Source organism: Castor canadensis, chromosome 3, assembly GCF_047511655.1.
Source record: "Castor canadensis chromosome 3, mCasCan1.hap1v2, whole genome shotgun sequence".
NCBI lineage: Eukaryota > Metazoa > Chordata > Mammalia > Rodentia > Castoridae > Castor > Castor canadensis.
In genome coordinates this window covers 107,927,016-107,953,259 of record NC_133388.1, presented here as the reverse complement: position 1 = coordinate 107,953,259, position 26,244 = coordinate 107,927,016, and the positions used below count along the sequence as shown (strand labels likewise).

Here is a 26,244-nt window from a genome sequence, read left to right as displayed (position 1 = left end):
GGGGCATTTAGTGACTTCAAGTCAGAGTCCTTGAAAAATCTTTTACTGACTCTCTGCTCTCAGAGGCACCACCCTGCCTTGAGCACTCTTCTAATCCAGGGTTGCTTTAACTTCATCATTCAGGCAGTCTGGGAGCCACAGTGGGGGGAGGAGCTCTCACACTAGGCCTGCCCTCTAGTCAAAGGTGAGCTTTCTGAGTACACCTGGGTATCTCTTCACAGGAGGACATGGGCACAGCTCTTGGGTCATCGTGAGTATGCTGTTTAGTACCTGCTGTTCACAATCCTGTGTCATATGGGACAGATAATTATTGATGTTAAACAACAACTTCTTGTTTTAGACATTAAGTGAAATATCCTACAGCAACCATTGTATTTCCTGCATAAAGAACGTGATCTCTACATTCTGTCTTGTGCTTGCTAGGCAGGCACTGAACCACTTGTGGCAAGTCCTCAGCTCTTTTTCTTTAGTTACTTTTCAGATAAGATATCCTCTTTTTGCTCTGACCCTCCTACCTATGCCTCCAATTTAGCTGAGATTACAGGTGTGCTCCATCATGCCTGGCTTCCTTCTTACTCTCCTCCTATACTTTCTCCTCATTCTTTTCCTACTTCTACACATCTTCTCTACTCTCTGTCTCTGTCTCTGACTCTCTCTTTCTCTGTCTGTCTCTCTCTCTCCCATATGCTCTTTTCTCTTTCCAGACTGCAAATGTGAGACTGGGATATCCAAGCCAAGAAGCTTTCAAATCCAAATTAAACAAATTGAAGGAAACCGTTCTATTCCTTCATGTACATAATCAGAGGTTTCTGAAGATACTGCCCATGAGTCAAGCTGAGAGACAGTTAAAACTACCCCAACCCTGGTTTTCTCTGTTCTGATGCAGTCTTTGAATGGCCCGTGTATTTGAAACAGTGCAGGGTATACCCAAAGGCTGAGACCTTAGACATGTTTTTAGCTAGGGTGAAGTAGTCCACACAATTCAGCTGCACAGAATCCAAGGGACAATGCACACGGACATTACAAACATGAGCAAATCGTGCTTTTAGGGTTCAAACTGACTAATGTGAGGACCATCTTCTCTCTCCCAAATCCAGGCAAGAGACAGTCAGGAAACATGTGAGCACTGGAGTCAAGGGAGGCAGTGCCTCTGCTCTGCTGGAGGCTGGGGTTTGGTCTCTAGGTGTCAGGAGGGACTTCAGCCCATTATGGGCAGAGGAGGGAGGAATTCAGTCCCTGCATGCCATGCAGGGCTCTTGGCTGAAGCACCTGAGGATACCAGAGGTGCAGCAACAGTAGATGCCAGAGGGAGATCAGTGCATCCTGGAGACCTGGGTGGTGCTGCAGCCTCACAGCTGCCTGTGATGAAAGGGAGACTGGACTGCCTGGAGCACTGTGTCTTATGTACTGCACACCGCGGGCCTTCCATGCAGCCCTCCCCCTGCCTTTGCCCATCCACCTGCTTGAGGTTCACTCCAAGTGTGGAGTGTGTGTTGGGGACCTCCTTGGTGCTATTTCTTAATGGTGATGTGTGTGGAAGACCCAGTTTCCCAGAGAACTCACCTGGCACAGGCTTTGCAGACAGCAGACAAGTTCATGGCTGGCTCAGGTCACTCCTTGAGTTCTTCAGAGTCTGGCTAATCAGGACAGCACTGTCTGAGAAGGTGAAGATGAAACCAGATATTGCAGCCCTGCCAATGAGTGCTGGGTGAGGACAACTGAAACTTAAACTACACCCAATTCTTGCTGAATTAACCAGTGAAGTTTTGGAATTTTTTTAAATTAATCAGAAAAGTGGAGTATGTGGGATGAGGAAGGAGAAAAGTTCAGTCCTCCACAACAGTTTGTCAACTTAAAACCAAAGTGCAAGAACACCTCCAAGGAATACTTGTATTTATTTGGGAATAGCAGAGCACTGCAATGGGAGTGCTCTTGTTGTGCAGTATAAGAGAATTGAAAGAAGTGGAGGCAATTGGATGGTAGGATTGTTTTAACACAAGGTAAATTTCTTTTTAACTCACACATAATTATAGAAATATTGGATGTATTAATCAGGTCACACGATGTTTGCCTACATGTATACATTGTCTATATTTGTGTAGTGTATAAATCTCCTTAAACATTTAACACTATGTTATGATATAAAGTTTCAAAATCCTTTCTTCTAGTTTTTTATATTATTTTTATTTATAATCACCCTGATCATCCCACTGTGCAGTAGTACTACAGAACTTCTCCCGTCTACCTCTAACTTGGTACCCAGTGATCAACTTTTCCCCATCCCTTCCACTTCAAGGGGAAGGATTTTTTTGAGCTAGTAGTGATTGAATTCAGGGTCTCTAAGTGCTCTACTTTTTGTCACACACTCTCAGTCCTTTTGTTTTTATTTGGTTTTTAAGATAAGTCTCTCTGACTTTATCAGGGCTACCTTCACCTCTTACCTCTGCCATCCAAGGAACTGGGATTACAGATATGCCCCACCCCTCCCTACATTAGTAACATTTAAAAGAGAAATAAGTTTTCTTGGAAAGGCAATTATTTCTTTCCATTCCAAGATGTCCAAGGTCTCACAAAATTGAAGTTGACAGACTTTAGTGTTTGAGGTGAGTAGAGAGGGCTTGTCCATAATTGCAACAATAGTGGTAAAACTAGGATACACCTGATGAATATCCAGTGTCTGTCTGTGGTGTCTCCAGGGGTGAACACTGGGACATAACTAGTGATTTTCCTTCAGTGCCTCTTGGATCTACACTAGACAACAACATCAGCAGGGTCACCTTCTCCTTCCCTCCACTGTGCTTCAGAATGTTGGGGGAAACAATCCCTGCCCCATGGAGCAGGGGAGAGCAGCATTCAACAGCTGAACCCCAGGCTATGAATCCTGCAACAGCAGTGACTGGGTGTCTTCCAGCTGCATCGCCCTCTCCTCCCCACTTTTCTGGCATTTCCCAGAGTGAGAGGGAAACAGAAACTACAGCTGTGGCCTGACACAACACTTCTCTGATTAGGGAGTGGGTGGTGAGTCATTAAGTTCTGGATATTTTGAGCTTCTTGGATCTTTTTTTTTCATCCTCCCATTTCTTTGAAATAGTGATATGCTCTTTGCTCTCTATTCTGTTTCTCCAGCAAAAGTCCTCCTCTTCACAATGATAAAGAATGTAGAGAAAGCTGTAATTTCTAGAGCAGGGAACTCTGAGGGAAAACAGGTATGTAAACCTAGAAACAGAGCTGTTAACTGCACATAGCTCCTTCCCTGGCCTGGACATCTTGACCCGGGGATGACACCCAACTGTCCTTCCCAAGTGAGCTTCTCCTTACTCTTGGGGAAGTGACTGGACTAGTCATTTGCTCAATACAGAGGAATTTAATTTGTATTGGAAGCTTCTGCTACAGGCAAGGAAGGCTAAAGAACTGTTCATTTCAATGACAAAAGAAAGACTTGCTTTTCTTTCTCTGACGTGGAGTGTTTGTTCAATATACATTTCATACAAGTTCTCTCCATTATGGACACTTTGACATGCTGCTACAGCCCTTTAGGATTGGAGTTTATAAGCACTGATAGTTTAAGTTTGAACTTGCAGAAAAACCTTGTTTTTCAAACTATCATTTTCACAGAACTTTACCCAGGCAATGTTCAAAACTTGTCTCTTGCTGGGAGTTTGGCTCCTTAAAAGAGGAGGAAATAATTCCTTACTATGTTACCTGTTGGCTTTGGCACCAACTTTTAAGTTAGATACTGCTCTTCTTCCTCAAGGAATAAGGCTATGATTTAAAAATAACAGGCCAGTTTTCAATGTACCTTATCATGATCATTAGTGTGTATATCCAATGTTAAATGTCACTAGTGAAACCAGTGGGCACTGTTGGAGAGCTCTATTCTTTAGAAACAAGGGAAACTCCTTAGTTTTGGTGGGGAAGATACGATAGAAAAAGTATTAAGGTAGATATCAAGTCATCCATAATATGATCTGGACCAGCAGCACTATGGTGTGGAAATTGGTAAGTGAATTAATTACACTGGGTCGGATGGTTTTTTAAATTAATTTAAAATGAGTAGTATTGATAAAAAAAGAATTATTCCCTCCTACTATGAGATTTCCTATGAGCTTCTACAACTTGAGAGGCTATTCTAGAACATTGCTAAACTGATGCTCAGCCAATGTGCTGGTACCTTCTGCAGGTCACGTCAAGTCTAGAAACACATCCAAGCAGCACAAGTCCATATCTGACATGGGAAGTTCAGAAAAATAAAACTCTCCAAGGAATAGCGAAGAAGTAAAGGCTAACAGTTATTTTATTCTGTATACATAAATATATTCTTCTGTAAATCATATTCTAAAAAAAGAATTGAAAAACAAATGTCCCATAAAACAACTTAAATGGAATTTTTTTACACATGTAAGCAAGTAGTTAAAAGAGAGACAAGGTAGAGCTCTGTGTAGTGTTCCTATAATTTTGAAAACATATTTTACTGAAGTTAAAAAAATAAAGAAGCAGAAAACAAAAATATGTAACAAAGCTATGTTTCAGTTATAATTTTTAATTTCCTGAGGGAAATTCAGAGACCCTCCTTTATAGACTTTTAACTACTGAAGAAAATAATAGCAAAGTAATACAGTTACACGTTCAAAAGTGTTTTTATAACAAAAAAATACTAAGAGATACTTTATAATGCTTTATTGAAAAAAAAAATCAGCAGACTTTCACATGCAGCCACAAATAATTAAATTTAACACCATAGCAAGCTTAAAACTAAATGGGCCCTATTGGATTTTTGCCACATAATATAATATCCTTACAGGTTCTAAGGGATCATAAACATGTAACCCCAAAGTATTAAGTCCAGCATAACTTGTTTCATTAAAAATGTCCCATTTAAGTTATACCCTTGGGGAGGTGAAGGAAAAAGAAAAGGATTTTTCTTTAGCCCATGTGCCTATGACAATTTCCATGTTGGTATTTCCCATTCATCTTCTAAAGCATCTCTACTTCATCAGAACATCATTTGTTTTCAGCTTGGAACTTCTCTACATAGATGGTTGACTGACATTGCTGAGGAGTTGGCCATTGACCATGAATAGTGGCCTCAACTCACCTGAGAAACACAATTGGTGTCTATGACAGCTTCCTGTGATAGCACATGCCCACCAGTAAGAGTGACGCCCACCTGAACCTAGATCTTGGTCAAAACCCATCTGATGAGCCCATGTGGTTAACATTCCCTTTGTAACTTGTAATACTCTGAGACAAATATGGGAAGTTAGACAGGAGGTATTAGGACTATTAAGATGTCTGTTGTCCTGAGTTTTATAGTTTCTTGTTCTTTGTTGTCTTCAATAAAAAAAAGTAAGAAAAGCAAGCTGTGATGTTCAGCACTTTAGAGTATGACACATGGATCATCTGATGAGTTAGTATTAGACTGTAGGAGATATATGTGCTGATTTTGAAGTCTTCCGATCTGTTCTTCTTGGATCGCTTTGATTCTTTCAGCCTCTTTCTAAGGGGTGATAAATAGAAACTATAAATCTTTGCAAAAAAATAACAACCAGTTTCTTTCTGACCACCTAAATCATTGACTTGTTCTTACTTATTTTAATCTACAGTGGCAATGGACACCTCTCATTCATACATGTACATCCAGAAACTTCTGTAATCCCCCACCTTTCTCCAGCTCCAGATACATCATGTCTCAATCCCTGAAATGTTTGTGACACCAGAACTCTATTCCAAGGTTCCCTCTCCTTTGTACAACACAATTTATTTGAGAAATCTTAGTCACATCTTTACTTCAATTCTCACTTACACATAAGAGAATGCTAGATGCATTTTTAAGAGAAGAGGTCTAGGTGACATCCAAAACAGAGTGTCTAGGTGACATTCAAAGTCATGTGAGGTGTCTGAGCCTTAGAGGATGGATATGATTCAGCTCACCTCACCTTTGGGAGAAGTAGAAGGAAAGATCAAGGAGACCAAAACTCACAAGTTGCCCACATTGCTCTTCAGAAAAGAACAGACAATAATGCCTGCAGGTAGACTGGTAGGCAGTGGAAGTGTTGCCTCACTCATAAAGGTGCTTGCATAGCAGCACCATACCAGGTATGCAGCAGAGGTGACACAGGAGATCCCGTGGGAAGGCAGTTTTGACCATTTGCTAGACTGGGTGATATTAGTATTTAGTGAATCCTCTGAATGTCACTCATTCATCTGAAAACTGGGGGTGCAATGCTTCTGCTTCACAGTGATTAAAGAGAGGAGAATGCACAGGGCATTGGACAATGGGAAATCTAAACTACTGCTGACTGAGTGCTGACCCAAAGTGCTGATGACATGAAAGGACTGGATGAAACAAATTGCAAGTTAAAGGCCGTCAGCGCAGAGATGACCAAGGGAAGGACACCAGCAAAGACAGTGACATGAAACTGATTTAACAAGGTATCTATGCTCAAGGCACAAGATTGTACAGTGATGTTAACATGCTAACAGAAAAGACTACTGTGGTGCAGAAATGCCTTAGTTTTATTTAATAATTTATTGTGATTACTTTGTGCACACATCACTGTGAACACAACCATCAGTGCACTTAGTTCTGATAATAACCTTAAAAATTACGTATCACCACTGTCTCCATTCTACACAAGAGGAAAGAAAGCAAGACACAGCAGGAAAACCCTATGTTTGGTAAAAGATGTTATTTGGATTCACACCCAGCAGTCTGGCTATAGAGTCCTTGCTCTGAGTCACAACATTAGACTTTCTCTTTCCCTTTGCTAGTGGTTCAGCTTTTGTCCTTATATGCAAGGGAGATTGAGTAAAGTCCTGATGGGAAACAACTGATAAATACCCGAATCCATTGCTCCTGGGCCCTCTGCTGCTGTGCCAGAAAGTTTACTCTGTTTATCTCCATTTGCCTCACTTGCTGCTGATGGAGTCTCCTTTTCTCTTCCATCTGTTGCTGATTGTACCTGCAAATTGCCTCCAACCTTTGTACTTCAGGCTTTGCAGCCTCCACTCTCACACGTTCCGCTAAGGAGAAAGAAGAAAAGACAAATATCTTCAGCATTATTATGTCCCATCTCTATGAGCCCCCATTCTTGTTTGTTATTGTTCCAACTCAACAGATAAATTCTCTGGGGTTGTTTTTTCTCTTCCAGGTAACCATACTGCAGCTGACGCCATACTCAGATATGACCTTGAGCTCAGAAGCATCTTTGCCATTCTTGCTCAAGTTTAGTGTCTTAGATGGACCAGGACAGACTAATTTTAAATTTGTAGAACTTTCTTGTCTTTCTTACACAGCTTTCATTTTCTTCTCACCTTCCTTCTCCTTTTCCTTGGTTGTGAGAGCCTGGTCTGTCTGTAGAATCGCTTCACTCACAGACTCCTTGGACTTTAGGTATTTCTGTAGAGCTTCCTCAGCCTATGAACCCCAAAACATACAGTAAGAATTGAAAAATGGTAATTAACAACACTGTAAACATCTATACTTCCTTTTTCTTCCCAGTGAGTGTATTTTCCTCCCAGGAGGTGCTCAGCCTGTTCCTGAGCTGTGGAACTGTCCACTAAGCCTCTCCTGTTGCAGGTGTGGGCATGATGCTGGGCTGGACAATCAGAGGTCCTAAGGCCACTGGATGCAATGGACCTGCTCACAGGTGGAAAAAATTCTGCAACTTGGGAGCTTTGAAGACTAACATGGATGTTGAGGAAGAGACACTCTCTCTCCTAAGACACAGGGCAATCAAGACTAGTTAAACTTGCACAGTGTGGTTTTGTCTGTGTTGCCATGCAGAGTGGGGTTGCTTGAAATTGTCAGAAAAACAAAACAAAACAATGAAGTAGGGGGTTGGAAAGAAAAAGAAGAAAAACTAATGACATTGCTTGAGCTCTTGAACGTATCTCTACTTGAAATTAAATTAAAGCCTTTCACTTTTAGTTTATATAAGCTAATCAATCATTGCTTCTTAGATTAGTTTCAATTATTGGTATTCTTTCCTGTGTAGCTCAAAAGGTCCTTTGTGGCTTTATGAGCATTGATGGCTGCAATAAAAGTCTGGTGATTACAGTCATGGTTCAGTTTAATCCCACAGCTCTGTTAACATGTAAATCCTGTGCTACAGCATTAGTTCAGTCACATGATTTTCCCATGTGTGTTCATTCAGAGAGAAAGTAACTCCTTGGCACAGTCATAAGCTACAAAAACATCATCTCTGTGCCTGTGTACCTGTCTTTCTTCTGACATCAATGGCCTTTCAAAATGGCCTCAGCTGTATCCCATAACTGATTGATAACACTGGGATACCTGGATTCCTTTCCTGGGCTGCTGATAGTACTTTGCCTTCAACTCTTCTGTCTTATGAAGGAAGAGGGTGTGACCTCCAGGCTTAGAATAAATCCCCTGCTTCACAGCTTCTTCTAGAGGACCAAAAATATCCTGAAGTAAGGCTGAGCAACGATCTGAAGAAGTGTCCAAGTTCTGCTTACAAATGTCATTTTGCTTAGCATGTAGCTGAGCCTTAAAGGAACAAAATGATGGGGGTATTAGCAACACAGCAGTATTTCTGGACATTTTTTGCAGAAAGAATCTACATTTTTTTTCTAGAAACTGAGGAATATAACTAAGTCTATATCCATCTCCCAAAAACTGAAAAAGTTCCAGGGATGATACATTTTGAAAAATGACATTTATATTTGGTTTAGAAATTTCATGAAACTGCATCCTTGAGTTGTTATTTCTGCTATAGATGTGATCTTATGAGCATAGACTTCTAGCCTCATACCCCAATTTCAAATAAAACTTAATGTTTTATAGCATTTTTTGCTTCATTGATTTTTCTACCTTTGTTGTGAAGATAGAATTGAATAATTAGCTGACATGATACCAGCTTACTCTATCACTAATGAACTTATCAAATTTTAGTATATACAAATGGCAATTTTACTGTTTGATTAATAAAAATTAAAATTAAAGTTAATACCTTGTAAATATGAGTTTTCAAGGAAATAAGATTGATTTGAGTTTAGCCTATGGGATAGCAGGGTGAAAGTGAGAACGATTTGACTGTGTGAAAACTTCAGAATCTATAGGGCCCAGAATACTTGTTTGCTGGTTTTCAGGATAAAAGTGATAAGATGGCATATAAGTGAATATTATCATTTTCCAGCCTAGTAGGAATTGCTTTATAAAATTAGTCTTATTTTACCATACAGCAATATTTTGCCTGCTACCAAACCTAATACCAAGAAAATAGAACAAAAAATAATTACTTCTAATTCTTTCTGGAAACTTTGGTCCTCATCTTTGAAAGAATTCTTCCTGAAGATTTCTATGGCCTCTCTCTCACAGGCCCTTTGCAGGTCCAGCAGCTCTTGGAGGGTTTCTGTGGGTAACTGCACCTTCTGATCCATCTTCTGCTCATAGTGGTCCATGGCCTTTTGCACCACAACTGTGTTCTCTACCTGGACCAAGGCTGGACTGCATTCTCCATGCAGGGCAGATCCCCACTGTTGATGGCATTGACGTAGGTTAGCACCAGGTTCTCCAGACCTATACAAAGAGAAGCCATGCTTTTGTTATTTGCAGAGAAAGAGTCAGTGATGTATACTTCTGAGAATATTAACAATGCATTGCCTGAAACTTTTCAGTATTCTGGGTAGTATTCAAATTGCAAGATAAGTTTCATTGTGATAATATTTGATTAAACAGTCATGTCTTTCCTTCTTTGGGAGAAGAGACAGTGCTCAAAGAAGAACAAAGGGGAAATCTCAAGATGTATGAGATTGCCCACATTTCACCCTTCTCCATGGAGAACTAAGGAGGTGATTACAAAAGTCATGCATATATAAACTAACAGGAGCAAAAACAAAAACCACATGATCATCTCAATAGATGCAGAAAAAGACTTTGATAAATTTCAACATACTTTCACAATAAAAGCTCTGATGAAATTAAGAATAGAAAGAATGTACTTCAACAGAATAAAGGCTATATAAGACAAGCCTATATCCAACAGCATAGAAATGGGGAAAAATCTGACAACATTCCCTTTAATTTCAGGAATAAGACAAGGGTGTTCACTCTCTCCTGTTATTCAACATAGTACTGGAATTCCTAGCCAGAGAAATAAGACAGGAAGAAGAAATTCAAATTGAAAAGGAAGTAGTCAAAGTATCCCTGTCTGCAGACAACATGATCTTATACCTAAAATATCCAAAAAACTCCAAGACACCATGAACAGTTTCACCAAAGTTGCAGGATACAAAGTTAATCTACAAAAATCAGTAGCCTATCTATATACCAATAATGAACAGACTGAGAAAGAATATAGGAAAATCATTCCATTTACAATAGCCTCAAAAAACAAAATACTTTGGGATAAATTTAACAAAAGATGTGAAAGATCTTTAGGCATAGGCAATGACTTCCTCAATAGAATTCAAATGGCTCAGCAACTAAGAGAGAGAATTGACAAATGGGACTACATGAAATTACAAAGCTTCTGCACAAAAAAGAAATGGTTTCTAAATTGAAGAGGCTTCCCACAGAATGGGAGAACATCTTTGCCAGCTATACATCTGAAAAGGGTTTGATAACCAGAATATACAGGTAGTTCAAAAAACTAAACTCCCCAAAATTCAATGACCCAGTGAAGAAATGGGCAAAAGAACTGAACAGAGCTTTCTCAAAGGAAGAAGCCCAAATGGCTGAAAAACATGAAAAAATGCTCAATATCTTTGGCCATAAAGACAAAGAAATCAAAACCATGTTATGATTCCACTTCACTCCTGCTAGAATGGCTACTATCAAGAACACAAACAATAGAAATGTTGGCAAGGATGTGGAGAAAAAGAATCCTCATACACTGCTGGTAGAAAAGTAAATTAGTACAAAACAGTATGAAGGGTCCTCAAAAAAACTAAAAGCAGAACCACCATAAGATCTAGCAATTTCACTCTTAGTGAAATTATATATCTGAAGGAATATAAGTCAGGTTACAACAAAGGTACCTGCACAGCTATGTTTATTGAAGCATTATTCACAATAGCTAAGCTATGGAAACAGCCAAAATGCCCCACTACTGAAGAATGGATTAAGAAAATATGGTACTTACACACAATGGAATTTTATTCACCCACAAAGAAGAATGAAATTTTTTCATTTGCAGATAAATGGATGGGCTGGAAAACATCATCTTAAGTGAAGTTAGCCAGGCTCAGAAAGCCAAAAGCTGCATGTTTTCTCTTATATGCAGAATATAGACCTAATACAAATGTAGTAATATTATGAAAACAGGACAGGCCAAGGGAGGTCACAAACGAGATGGGGAGGGTAAAAGAAGAAAGTTAAGGTGAATATAGGTGATGTAGTCTAGATACAAGAAAGAATATAGAATTTTTACACTGGTTGAAACACCCATAAGAAAGAGATTAGAGTAGAAAGAAGAAAAATAGAGGAAATGAACCAAATCAGGTTATAATACATATATAGATCAAAGTGCCACAAGGAAACTCCCTGTGTAGCTATCTTAAACAAGCAAAAGTATGATTTCTTTTGCAAAATCAGAGAAAAAGAAGGTGGAACAGGTCCTCCCTTGGGTGGGGGGGGGGATAACTACCAGTGAGAGTGGGAAGGACGACATGGGGAAAGGGTTTAAGAAGGTGGATATAGGGAAATACTGTGTAAACATGAATGTAAATGGGAAAAAATATCCCTGTTGAAACTATTTCTTGAATGGGAGTGGATAAAGGAGAATGGTGGTGGTGGTAAATTCAAGTATGATATAGTTAATATTATTGTAAGAACCTTTGTAAATACTACAATGTACCCTTACTTAGCACAACATAAAGCAGAATAATAAAACATGTATATTCATTTGTTCAGAAGGCTAAAGGCCTTTGCCTCTTTAATCTTCCCTTCTTTCCCTCTTCCTCAGCTCTTCATTTTCTTCAGAATTTCCCTTTCTCCCTATTTTATTCTGGTGAGGGTGGTATGAAATATACTCTGTCCTGTAAAAGGGAAAATTGAAGAATTTAGTCAAGTATCCTCATTATTTGTTGGAACTCCCCTGTTTTACTTATCAGTTTACAGAGAGGGAGGCAAATTCCCTCTAGAATAGAAGAATTATTTAATGAGTTCTGAGACACAAAGGGTTTTCAGAAAAAAATAAAGCAAGAAATTTGCTTAGACATCTTGTAGATTCTAGACAATTTGGGTCTTAGTTCAATATTTATATTAATCAATTTCTATTTCTAAAGGGAACTTGTGTACTTTGCTTACCTTAAGTCTGTGACATATAATAAGAGTGTACTATATTTGTTGAACAAATTTTGCCAACCTGTGTGGATCACTTATGGATAAAACTTCTTTAACTTGATCTTACTTTTATTATGGTCCTTTGAAGGCATTACTAAAAGCAACACTACAAATATATTTAATATCCACTATAACTTTATAAACCTGGTACCTATGATTTTCATGGTGGTAATTCCTTATGCATTCATCAACACTGCTATTACAAGGAGATTCCTGTTTCTCTCTTTCTTTACACTCAGCTGGAAGAAAATTCTTAAAAGGAATTCACGAGGGCCATTGACTTTGATGTCTCCTGGAAGAGTCTTGGTCTTGGAATGACTGAAGATGTAGGAACAAAACTCTGACACTTGCTGCACAAATTCAGGATCCAGCTCATCATCATACAGTGTTTCAAGCTGGGCAAGCTTCTTCCAGTGAGTGGGTGAATCAAAGATAAAGCATTTTTTTACTGGAGAGAATTTCTGTATACACAGATGGGGCAAGTTGAAATTTTGAATTTTTTGATTTTTACCTGGAAAAGGAAAAATAGGATTTACTTAGTATAGAATTTACATTCACTTTAATCTATTGACATTAAATAAATTTCCTTTCTCCTGATGTTACTTAGTTTATTGTGTTTATAAGCCTCAGAGAAAGGAAAAAAGGAAAGAAATTTACTTCAAGAACAGAGGAATAGTACAATTTAATATTGAATTTATTAGTTCATTCTAAATTGATAATATTATTTATTTTGTAGGAGATCTGGATGGGTAAATATGGAAAATGATACATTTAGCTGCCTACTTAAATGAGGTCATTTCTTGGGTCACTTTTCTCTCTCTTTCCAAAACTGAAGAGCTAATACCTGGTTTCAGCCTCAGTGAATTCTCCAGGTATTTATCTGCTGTGATGAGATGTCCATCTGTTTCCAGGCCTAGGTAGAAATCTCACAGGTCCATACTAGGTCTGGAAAGAAGCTTGCAAAGTCAGCATCATCTTCAATCCCATAAAAGTCAGGGGAGTTTCTTGTCCTGAGCAGATCTGTCAGCTCTGTCATGTTGCTAAGATGTAATTGAGGAAAACTGGAAGAAGTAGAACTGCATCTTACCCATGTTGTACCCCAGGCTTCCCTAAACTTTTACTTCCCTGTACCACTTAGCCAACTCGACATTTTCTCATCAGCACATGAGGGCTAATGTGTACTTCCTCCATTTTCATTTATATAATTCACAAGGTCTTACAGATGTACTGCTAGTGAGTTTTCTCTAGCTTTGATGCCATTCTGGACCACAGAAGGATACTGCAGCAGGTCAGTAGCTCCCTGTTCAATTTTGTTCATGGTGTTGTAAATAAAAGTGCTGCTCAGAAGGATTGCCAGTGCGAAGATTTTGGTGTCAATCTTCTCATCAACCTAGGAGCCAGAAGATAAGTCATGTTCCAAGCATTCCCAGTGAACAATAATTAAAAATAGGATCTTGACCTACAAGTCTGAAATAACAAAAATGACCATATGGATCTTCCTTCCTTCCTTCCTTCTTTCCTTCCTTTTTTCTCTCTCTTTCTCTCTGTCTCTCTCTTTATCACTTTCTCTCTCTTACTCATCCTTTCTTTGGTGATACTGGGGTTTAACTCAGGCCATGGTGTTTTCTGGGCAACTCTGCTGCTACTTAAGCAACACCTCCAGCCCTTCCTGTAGGATATTTTTCAGATGCAGATTTATACCTTTTTGCCTGGGTCTGCCTTGGACTACAATGTTTCTATATATGCTTTGCTTATAGCTAGGATTACAGGTATGCACCACCATGTCTGGCTTATTAGGTAAGAGGTGTTCTCACTAACTTTTTGCCCAGATTGGCTTTGAACCTGATCTCTACCTCCTGAGTAGCTGGTATTATAGGCATGGGCCACTTTGACTGTCCATACAGACAAACTTTGTATAGTTTGCTAATTGTAATTTTATAGTGATCCATACATTGTTCACACTCTTGTCTCTCTTACAAATATTAGATATTTGCAACATGCATAGTCAAACTAATGGAGAAACTGGAATACTTTAAAAAAAGTCTTCCAGGAGCTAAAACAAAATTGGCCTAAATACTCAATACATATATCTATTTTATTGAATAATTATTGTTGGAGCCCGGAGTGGGACCCTGCCTGTGTGAGTTGGCATTTGGCCTTGTAGAAAACTCCAAGGAACTGAGGCAAAGGCCTCAGAACCAGACTGTGCCTGTGTGATTTGGCATGTGGCCTTGTGAGAAAGCCAGACGTCCAGAAAAACAATATTCAAGGTTCCCAGATGGCTTTGTGTCCTTCAGATGTAAATAAGAAGGTTAGTGTCCTTCAGATGTAAATAAGAAGGTTAATAAGAACTGTGCTTCCCTGTGCTAATGTAAATTGACATGTAATACTTGGCATGCTTTTTCTGACCAAATGCTCTCTGTGTAAAAGGAGTTTATAAAAGCAGCTGTCTGCTTCATTAAAGTGGCTATTGAGCAGGACTCAGTAGTCCCCTCATCTTATCTGGCTTCAGTCACCCAGGTTCCGCTGGCAAACGGCAACAATTAATATGCACAAACAGTTTACATCACCAGTCTTATTCCCAAAAAATGAAGAGAGGTCAGTTTATATTACTCTCTATATCTTGTAGGGAAGGAAACTCAAGATCAAATTCTGGCTTACCATATTTGCATCTTGTTCAATGAAAAGTAAAAGAAAAAAAGAACCAAAAATATAGAAATGATGGCTATTCAAGAGAAAGATCCAGTAATGAAAAAGAACCAGCTCATCCCAGCACCTAAGAGCCAACTGTGCACATCTTTTCCTATGTCTGAGTTTCTGTATTCGCTGTGGCAGCTTAAGATGAGCTAAAATGGGAGTCTTTAGGGAATGGTCAAGTGGTGGAAACCAGGGCATTTTTCTCAGGGATCTGGATGTTAAATGTTTACCAACACACAACTGGAAAATACTCATGGGTCTATTGTTCAAATAACAAGTTGAGCAAAACTAGAAAATTGATAATAAACTTGGGGAGACTTACTTTCCTTGTCAAAATCAGTGCAGCCTTTAATTGAATACAAGTTCATCTGACAGACAACCATTATTAACACACATTTTATTCCCTGCAGGATCAGGTCTGTAACAGTGATTTTATTTGCATCTTCATTGTGTATCTAGACTACTAAGCTTACCATCACTGTAGTCTTACCAAAACTGACTCTGCCTTATAAATATGTTTTCTCAGTTCAGGCTTCCAAACTCTATTAAAAATAGAAATGAAAAAAGTGGAGCATGCTTGGTCAGTGTAAGCACAAATTTGGAAAACAAAAAACACAAAACAAAACATTCCCTGAATAAGAGTGTTCAGAGGCGAGGCAGTTAGTCCATACAGAAAACCTCACTTTACCTTCTCCACATCTCCCAGGCCCTCAGTGTCAAGCAGAACTAGGGTCTGGTCTGGCTTCTTAGGATGAGGCACACACAACATCCAGATTCCCTTGGTGTGAGACTGCACTGTGGATCCTACAGAAAAGCCTGCAAAGGAGAGTGGAGAGGTTATAATAGAGGGATGGCTCTGGAAATAAAGCATTTTTTGGTAATTAAACTAGAGTTTAAGAAAAGCAAGATGAAGAGACAGGAGACAGTAGAAAATACAAGTAATGATCCAAGTTACAGTAGAGATATGAGTAAATTTTCAAATACCCTGAGTTAGACTTGAGATTTTCAAAGAATAGTATCACACTACTAAAATTTCAATAGTTTGATATATGGAAATTATTTCATTGTTGTCTTTCTCCTTATGAGGGGAACATATTATGCTTTTCCTAGGGAGATGTTAAGGGAAACAAAAGAGATGATGTCAGGGACAGAAAACTGCCTGCTATCCCTCAGAAAATAGGAAGAGTAGTTGTGGCCCAAGCACTGGTTTTCATTATTTATTTGGTCTCTAACTTTCTTTTCTCATATCCCTGTGCTGGATACTGACAGTATGGGTGGACAGAAGGGGATAATCCAACTTTGCTGGAGACACTCACCCCTTTTCTGCCCAGCCAGCTTGTTCACTAAGTAGGATTTGCCCGTGTGGTAGAGGCACACAATAGCCACCACCACGACAGGCTGCATGATGCCAGACAGGATGTCCAGGGCCTCCTGGTTGACCACCAGCTGCTCTTCACTGTTCTCAATGAGGCACAAGGGTTCTGGCATGTGGATCTCTAGGGCCATGACCAAGATTTGTTGCTTTCTCTGCAATGGAAGAGATGGGATATGATGGAATTTCTAGTGTTTAAGGAAAGACATTTTTCCTGCTGGTCCTGGGCACGTACCATTACTCAGCATAACATATGTTTTTAAAGAAATAAAAAAATTAAAATAAAAGAAGCAGCAAAGAAAAACAGCTCTTAGCTCCTTCATTGGCCTTCCGTTGGCTTCCCTTCTGGTTCTTAAATATTTGATGTACATAGAAAACACCACTTCCAGAGTCTAATCTACTGATATTTTTAATCTAATTCATTCCATTGGTGTTTGGATTACTTATGATTTATTTTTGTTTTTAGTGGTACCTTAGTGCCCTACACTTGGGGCACTAAGTGTAGGGTGTTCCACTTGCTACACTTGAGCCATGTCCCCAGTCCTTTTCACTTTGGTTTTGAATAGAGTATCATGTTTATATCCATGATGGCCTAGACCCCATTCTTGCTTCAGCTTGAAGTGTAGCTAGGGTGACAGGAGCATGCCACTATGCCCTGTTCTTTTATTGGTTGAGATGGGGTTCTTGAACTGTTTGTTGAGGCTGGGCTTGCACTGCAATCCTCCCAATTTTAGCTTCTCGAGTAGCTGGGATTATAACCATAAACCACTGCACCCAACTGGCTTTTTATTTTTACCTCCTGAAATCTGTGATTCATTCTTTATGGCCATTACTTGTTACATTAAACTCATTGCTTTTCTCTTTTGTTCAGTTAGGTCTATATCCAGGCAAACTGCATGGTATTAAATATTGCCAGCAAACTGTGTAGCATGATCTAACTAATCACAGGTGTTTACTTCTTAGAGTCATGCTCTAAAAAGTATTGTTATATAGTTGTTAATGCCCTTTATTAACTCAAATTTCAAAGAATGGGTAAACTAGTGAAAAAAACATCCTTTGGTGGTGTTTACCTACTCATTTTACTTCTAACCTTCGATTCCTATAACCTGAGAATCCCTAGAAAAACAGTTTTAAGACAGATAAATAAAAATAGAAAATGCTTGGGCAGATGGTAGGAGATCCATTCACAAATATCATAGCACCAGGACATAAGAGTGAGGAAATGCCTGGTGCAAACCTGACCCCTAAAGAGATGACAATACAATGAATTTAGAGGCTCCAGTGCCAAGTGTCTGTTCATTATAATCCATTTCTAATGCAACATGGCTCCTTATGTCAATTCTGATTTCCTTATTTTTATAAAGTAGGAACTAGAATCGATTTTGGATTATAAAGATGTGAGAACCTTGCAGTGACAATAATTAGCTAGAAAGACAAAGATGAGCAAAATCTATAAGCAGACATGGGGGTCTTATAAAGTGTTTTGCTTTGATGTCACTATTGGGGAGGGAACTAATTTGTCTTCAGTTTTTAAATTCATCTCGAATAACATTAGCACCATTTATCCATATTAATAATAATATTTTACACATCACCACATGGTTCTGAAGAGCATCTTTAATGCTTTTAGAAGTGCCAGCTCTCTAACTCTGTTTTGCATACTAATGTGTTTGAGTCACATACATACTCTTACTCTGCCATTCGTAACTCAATCTGTGATACACATTCAGGCTGCATCTTCTGTGACTCAGAGCCCTATAACTTTTGTAAGTAAAAAATAATGCAAGTATGGAACAAAACCCATATGAAAATGCACATTTGTCCTTGTGGTAAGCTAGGCTTGATTTCCAATCCCAGCCCTGCAACTAGCTAACTGTATATTATTGGCATTTCATTCAACATTTCAGTCTAGTCTTGAAAAATGGAAGTAAATAAATATGTATTTATATCAGTGTACCTGCTGGCTTAGAAGATAAGGGCTTCAGGAGAAAAGTACAAAGAAGAAAGCTGATAAGAAACGTAAGAGAAAATGCTCGGAAGTGTAGTTATGGAGTTTTTCGGAAAAAAAAAATCTCTTTTCAACCACATGAGTTTAGCTTAGGTTTTATGTTCTGTTGTTGTTATTTGCTTTTGCTTTCTTTTGTGTAGCTTTGTGTTTGTGTTTGGAGGAAAAGAAAAAAGTGTTTATCAAGGAGATTGATGGAAATCTATTAAGTATGAGGTGCATGAAGCACCTTTTCCAATAGGAAAAGGAGAACAGGTACTAGAGAAAAGGCTAGATCAAAAAGAATTAACCTAGAAGGTAACACCCATGCACAGGAAATCAATGTGAGTCAATGCCCTGTATAGCTATCCTTATCTCAACCAGCAAAAACCCTTGTTCCTTCCTATTATTGCTTATACTCTCTCTACAACAAAATTAGAAATAAGGGCAAAATAGTTTCTGCTGGGTATTGAGGGGGGAGAGGGAGGGGGTGGAGTGGGTGGTAAGGGAGGGGGTGGGGGCAGGGGGGAGAAATGACCCAAGCCTTGTATGCACATATGAATAATAAAAGAAAAATGAAAAAAAAAAAAACAAGAACTGACCATATTTAACCCAGGAGAGATGGAGGAGTAGTAGAGAACAAATTCAACACAAAAGGGTAAACAAGTGAGTGAATGCCAGGAAGGAAAAAAACCAAAGAATTTCTAAAGGAAGAGAACCACCTTCAAGGAACTACCTATGGCTTAAACTATGTTACTTTTTCTGTGAATCTTCTTCATTGTTTACTCTGAGTTTCAACTTTTTCTGTTTCCTTTTGCTTTGTCTTTAACAATGTCAGCAAGCTGTTTATACTACAACTCATTCATTGTTCTTTCTCATGAACATAAAACAATTATGGCTCTGAACTTTCAGGCTGCAGTTTGAAGCAGCTTAATGAGGTTTTATCACAGACAAAGGAAAATGCCAGTTATGAATCCCACGGGTCATACAATGGCAATGGGAAAAACAGATTTAAGACACTTAAGATTCTCATTTTATTCCCAGCTCATGCTTGTGTCTAAATTGGCAAGAGGCAAAAGCAACCAGCACTTAAACTCTGCTGCAGGTCTGATTAACACACAGTTGGGAATCCTAGCTCTGATACAGCTCAGCAGGTTAAGCTCCATTCTATCCTGATTGAATCTTTTTAAAACTAACTGAATCTCAAAATCTTTGCCCACCCTTGCCACATCTTACCTTAACAACAAAATCAAACTCAGAGATCTTTTAAAAGCTTGTAGAAAGCTGTTTGAAGAGGGCTTTTTAAGAATTCTAGCAGTTGTACCTTAGTTCAGCTGTGATGGGTTCTGATATATATCTTCATCCAATCCTAAGGACTTCCTTTCTCCCTTCTGTGCCCTTCACTCCCTTGCAGATAACTTGATCAGTAAATACAAGCAAGCCAGAATCAAGGGGTTTTCTAAAAGTTCACACAGTAAACTGAAAGTAAGAAGCAAATTCAGCAAACAGGTAGTTATTAAGGGGATTTCCTGAGTGTTGCCTGGTTGGATGCATTTGGCCTGATTTTTCAGAACTGCATGTTGTTACTGAAAGAGAGCTTTGACATCTTTTGCAATGTTGCCAAGTGCCTGTTAGTTTTCTTCCATTTGGAAGCACACACGCTTTGAGTGAACACCTCACATACTTTTGAGGACTAATTTTCTGAAAGGTCACAGTGTGCTCACAGAGAAAGGCTATCTCATCTGTCTTCCTGTTTGAGATGTTAACAATGATTATCATTACCTATGGTAAAACATTTGTTGTTCTAAACCACTATATTTGGGGATAATTTTTAAAGTGCAATATATAACCAGAACACTAGTGGTTGTAATTTACCCTGATTGCAATGAAAATCTAGAGTTACTTTGGCATTGTGGAGGTATGGAGGTGCATAGTGGATTCCCAGGGAATTACTTGTGGTTCATGTTCAGCTAAAACAGCAACACCTCAGTTAAACAAAATCAATATTCCTCAAAAGGTTCCCGTGGAACTGAATAGCTGTGTCACAGCAGTGTCCCACTGATACCCAATTCTCTTATCAACTTTCGTTCTTTTCCTATTAACTCTATCCCACATGCCTGCACTCTGTGATCATGTTCTCAAGTAGACCTGAAAACAACCCTTCTTTTCAGGGTCTGTTTTGGGGAACTAAAATGAATAAAACACATTTTTAATATCCTAGATATCAGACTATCCACATTATATCAGGTTTCTCAAAATGATCTTATAATATTCTCTTATACCTACTCTACTTTTGGCTCCAGGTTTCTTTAACTTCTAGTAGCAGTGGTGTTCCATATTGGATACATATGTACCTATTTACCCAATATGGGTACAGAGGAAGTGACAGCTCTATCTTTACATAGATCCAGACTTTGACCACATTCCAGCACATTTTCTGCTATCTTCCAGTGTCACCATCATCTCTAGTGGAGATGATGGGAGGAAACACCAGTAGTTCTTTCTGCATCTTTCCTTTTTCTCTTTTCCCCTTTTAATATCCTTTGTGGTCCTTTTTGCAATGTAGTTTGATTTTATAATTTTAGTATCCCAGGTACCCAAATTACTTCCCTCCTTTTAAGAACCAGTTTTAATGTTGACTCAATAAATCTGGTTCCTCCTCTCCAGCTCACCTCATCCCTACTCACTCTCCTTAGTGTCCCTTGTATGTGCCAAGGGTGCTCTCAGTCAAAGACATTGAAGTCCTAGAAACTTCAAAGATCTCCCTTCATTTATGCATAGTTACTCCTTTTCTTTCAAATTTTTGTTACAATGTCATTGGTCTTTAATTACTTTTTTTAAAACTTTTATTTATTTTTAGGCAGGTGCTCTAGCAGTTGAGCCACTGCCTCCAGTCCTATAATACCTTCTTTGATCACTAACTTTAATGGTAAAACTTGGATCCTCTGACTCAAATTTTCTTATTTCCCCTACCAAATTCTTGCACGAGACTAATCATCTGATGACTTTTTACTGCGTATTCTGTGAATTTATTTTCTCTCCTTCCATTAGAATATTTCATGGGATTGATATTTGTACATTTTTTGGTTTAATGCTGTATTCTACAACTGTAAATGCTCTATAGTATAACATATACATTTAATAATTAAATAAACTGATTAAATAAGCTGATGACTGACCAATGACTATTAGTTTCAATATTTGTAAATGTGACATGGGTTTGAGATGAATGTTGGCTCAGTTTCAGGCTCTCAAAGATGACCTCCTATGAGCCAAAGTTTAGTGGTCAAATGGTGCATATTTAAGCTATGCTAATTCAGTGATGCTTTTTTATTTAAGGACTAATGACTTAGACTTTCAATGATATGATAAAATGACAGGTCAAACAAGCACACAAATATGTACTAGGAAATATGACAAATCAATAGTTCTAAATAACATGACTCAGTTACACAATCAAGATCTATGTGCCAAACTGAAAAAGAGATCTTACTACAAGAGAAAAAGAATATTTTATGACTGTTAATCAGATGTAGAATAAAAAGACAGTGAATTAAAAAAAGAACATTATTCATACTACTTAACGATAAGAAAATTAGACCAAGGATTTCCAAAGCAGAGCAAAAAAGAATAAAGAGAGACCAAAAAAGAAGGATACACAGAGAGTGAGTCCAAGAAGTGCATTATGCACATTTTAGGAGTTCCAGATGGTGGAAAAGAAGCAAAATCAATTTAAACAATAATTAAAGAATACCATAAAAACATTTTCTTTGAAAAGCCAATTTTCAGCTCTATCTTGGCAAAATTTCTGAATACTGAAATTTCTAAATATTAAAAGGAAGTTTTCCAGTGGAATACCATTTACCTAGAGGGGAAGAATATCAAGTCACTCATCCATCATACCATAGAAAATACAATTTGGTGATCTTCAGTTCTACATGGAGAAAAATCCCAGTTGATATAGATGTGCAAAGTACATTTTCTAATAATGAAGAATTTACTTATTATACATAACTTTCTGGCAGAGAAATTCAAAACCATATGATGGTGACTGATTTTAATAAAATGATAAAACTTAAGTAGCTCTTGATATTGTATTTAGAAATATATTATAAATGTTAAAAATGTTAGTTTTACTATGAAAGGTCTATTCATTGTCTAAATTTCCTTGACTTATGTTATGGTTTGGATCATAAATGCCCTTCACAGACTCATTATTGAAGACTCGTTCCCTAGTTGATGATGCTAGTGGGAGGTGGAAGTATCTAGAGGAGGTGAGGGCTAGTGGAAGAAAATTAGATCATTAGAGTTATGACCTTAAAGGAATATTGAGGTTGGAACACTTTTCTTTCTTTTTGCCCCTGGCCACCATGAGGTGAGCAGTCTCCTTTGCCACATGCTTCTGCCATGATGTATTGTGCTGCCACCACCCAAAGCAACATGGCTTTGCAGCCAGAGACTGAAGCTTAGAAACTGTGATCAAATAAATCTTCCTGCATTTAAGTTGTTTATCTCAGTTATTTTGTCATATCATTGTAATGCTATGAATGCATCTGAAAAAGATGATGGCAGGTAAGGTGTTCTCTCTGAGAATGCTCATTCTGATAGTTCACAGTGTTCCTTTCCATAAGTTAGACTTCCTTTATTTGTTTCATGTAGCTCCCAACCTCATCCTAGGTCCACCTTTAGTCTTCAAAGTATGTCATGGCTTGCTACAGTAAATACTTCCACCTCTGAAGACCAACTCATTGTGCTTTTAGAACAAATATGACTCTTACTCATTCCTCAGCTCCTATAACCTATAAAGTAGCCCAAATCCTAACACTGGGCTTCTGTGTCTTCTGTTTCTGGGCCAATATGGTGGTAATGGCTCAGCCTGTCATCACCTCTTTGTACTACATCCTGGACTTTTTTCAGTACAGCCCATCTCCAAGGGACTGGAGTCCTTGGCCATGAATTCAATGTCTTGATTGTTATACAAAGAATCCTCAAATGAAGGATGGCTGTCTCAATTCTTTGTCACTCTAGTGAGATGTTCTATTCTTTTGACCTGGCCATTTCCTTCCCTAAAATACAGTTTTCTATTGTCATAGTATCTTGATGTGTTCATCAAGCAAAACCATGCTTTCTCCCCTAGGCATGCCTATCCCTTTTGTCCTATCCTAGTGGCTATTGAAGCATGCACCACCAAAAATAACTTGCCTTTGATAAAATAATCACAAATATATATATATATATATATGTTTTTAAAGTATCTCTCCACTAATCAAAAGAATAATTGAATTGCAGTATTTCAGGTATTCAGTATCTCAGTCAGTAGATGTGTTTTTAAATGACTTACATTATTTTAAAACAGAAGTGTTTTCGTTAGTTCTATTATACAATAATAACATCCACATTGCTAAAAATATATACATCATGTAGAAGAAAATGAGTCACCATGCATACCACCTTTTTGTAATTAGGATTATAGGTACCACAATATTTTTTAATCTGTTTTTTTCTGCCCTTGTAGGGATTCATGACCAACTGTCCTGCTCTGCATTGCCATGTGAGCTGAGGCTGTGGCACTTGCAGAGACCCCAACTTCCCTGGACATCTACCCTTGGCCCTGTAGTACCTGCAGGCCCCACACAACTGCTCAATGGCCCCACAGGCTGCTGCTGAGTGAGGAGCCACCCTAAAGAAGGAAATGGGTCATAGTACATTTAACAACAACAAAACCAGGCAGAAACAAAAGCTAACCACCATCTTTGGACAGCCATTGAGAATATAAGGAATCAGAAGCAAATTGTCAACATTGACTGTATTAAAAAGTATATGTCTTGAGTCCATAGTTTGCATCCAAATAAGAACACCCATTAGCTGAGCTTAGCTGTGAAAGATGGTCTTATTGTCCAAATGCTAAATATAGGCTGCAAAGTCAAAAGTTGGTATTAGGCAAGAAGGATATTGGCTCTTGGGAGAGAAGATTAGAGTTAAGGAGACAAATACAAATAAACAGGAGATGGGTGCATACCTGAGATTCATTGTCTCCTGCATGAAGAAGACAATAAGAATCTGACGTACAGAGAGCTGGAAAATTCAGCTGTTGACATTCCCACCTTACAAGAGAAAGTGAAAAAGGGGAATACCAAAGTTAAGATTCAAAGCAGTTGCTCAACTGTTTCTCCACAACTCAAGATTTTCTATGCAACAGACAGGGAGCAAGCTGACACTGTGAGGATGCTATCTAAAGACAGGTGCCATGAGCTGGATGAACAACAGCTTTTCAAGAATTGTTTCTATTTGTCAAATGCTCATCCTGTATCTATAATCATGAGCTGGTTTGGGCTGAAATGAACAGTTCTGAATTTTGGCCAGCAGGAGTCATACAGAAAGAAAAAAATCAAGTTCTCCTTCACTTCTTTGGCCTCAACCAGCAGGTGGTTTGGACTCCTGAAAACATTCAGGATCTCACACTCAACATTCATCAGCTGCAGGTGAAGCACGTTATGGATTGGAAAAAGCCTGTGATGAGCTGAAAGTGCTCAGCATTTCCTTTGTGAAGGAAGATTTTGGAAGTCTAAGAATGAAGACCAAGGTGAGGACAGGTAGAATCCAGAATCTCAACTACCAATGATGAGCAGCTGAAGGTCGCTCAAGCACCAAGAACAAAGAAAGGACAATCAAAGTGTGGTGGCCAATAAAGAAGAATAAGAACTGGGAACAGAAGCAGTAAGTTCCAGCCCATGAAGTCCCCACAATGCCTCAGCTTATTGAGAAAGTGTCAGTGTCAACTCAGACGAAGAAGGGAGGTGTCTCTTTCTCAAGATTGCTTTGCTGCATAGAAGCACCCAGACCACTGGAGATGGAGTCAGAGCAATAAATGCATCAACATTTTCAGTCACATTAAAGATAGGAAGAAGCCAGACCACAAATGAGAGAGAGAGAGAGAGAGTTATCTGAGAATCTCTACAAAAGATGCATTCTAAATGGACGTTTAAACAAAAAGACAAGCTGTAAATAAAGCTGGAGGCAACACGCAGGGTGAGATGAACAAAAAATGTAAGCAATTAAGAGGAGAATTTGTAGAACAAATCCAGAAGCTAGCAACACAGCACAAACAACTCTTTCCCTTACTAAGAAGCAGCAGTGGTGTACAACTGAAAGGAGGAGGCCACACACCACTGCTGCTGGAGCCCAGCCCTGGCACTCTGAGCACAGGAGCAACTGCAGTAGGAAAAGAGGAAGCCTGCTCCCGGCACTTCTCAGACATAGCAGCTTTCATTTTCAAGAAGCCAGAATTGTTTAGAATTTGCTTCCTGTTTTGCACCAGCCTGTAAAAACTTTTGGTGAAGAAATTTTGCACAGAAGTTGAATTCTTCTCTTGATGCTGCTTGGTAGTTTTTCTCTGGGGGTAAAAAGTAACATCAGTGGAGCATATTATTTTAAATAAATTTAAATTTTGGATGTATTTCATTTCAGCACACTTTAGAACATTTTTATGTTTTAAAGAGATTTTAAGCTTTGAATAACATTTTTAAAAAACAACAGGTGAATACCAGTGAGTTTAACAAAGAAACATTAGAATAGATCTGAGTGTGAGGACTACAGAACTATTTCAGAAATAAAAGCATATTTCCTTGATGTGACATTTGTTTCTTAACATTAGTGAGCTTGTTTTGTTCAGCTTACTCTACAGTTCAAAGCCATTATCTGTCATTTATGCCACTGCGTTGTTAGAACTGAATTTAGGGAACAGGGTTGACACAGCAGGGCTCATCTTGAGTATTTTTTCCTTAATATCTCCCAATTGTGTTTTTCATTATTTCTTTTCAATATATAAGTTGTATATCAAATTATTGACTTTGATTTTATAGTATAAAATTGAGGGAATTGGGG

At 38.5% G+C, this 26,244-nt stretch overlaps 1 protein-coding gene and 1 pseudogene across 1 annotated transcript; one reads left to right on the top strand and one right to left on the bottom strand.

The window, feature by feature from the left end:
• Positions 1 to 5,377: 5,377 nt before the first annotated feature.
• On the bottom strand, positions 5,378 to 16,510 carry LOC109674581 (guanylate-binding protein 5-like). The gene is given in 12 exon segments (XM_074066985.1): positions 5,378 to 5,497; positions 6,842 to 7,023; positions 7,315 to 7,417; positions 8,297 to 8,509; positions 9,262 to 9,467; positions 9,470 to 9,541; positions 12,576 to 12,818; positions 13,152 to 13,235; positions 13,238 to 13,347; positions 13,588 to 13,697; positions 15,693 to 15,820; positions 16,321 to 16,510. Coding segments are annotated over 12 exon segments (1,761 nt in total).
• Positions 16,511 to 24,090: 7,580 nt separating this feature from the next.
• Positions 24,091 to 25,560, top strand: LOC109674579 (zinc finger MYND domain-containing protein 11 pseudogene; annotated as a pseudogene).
• The last annotated feature ends 684 nt before the right edge of the window (positions 25,561 to 26,244 follow it).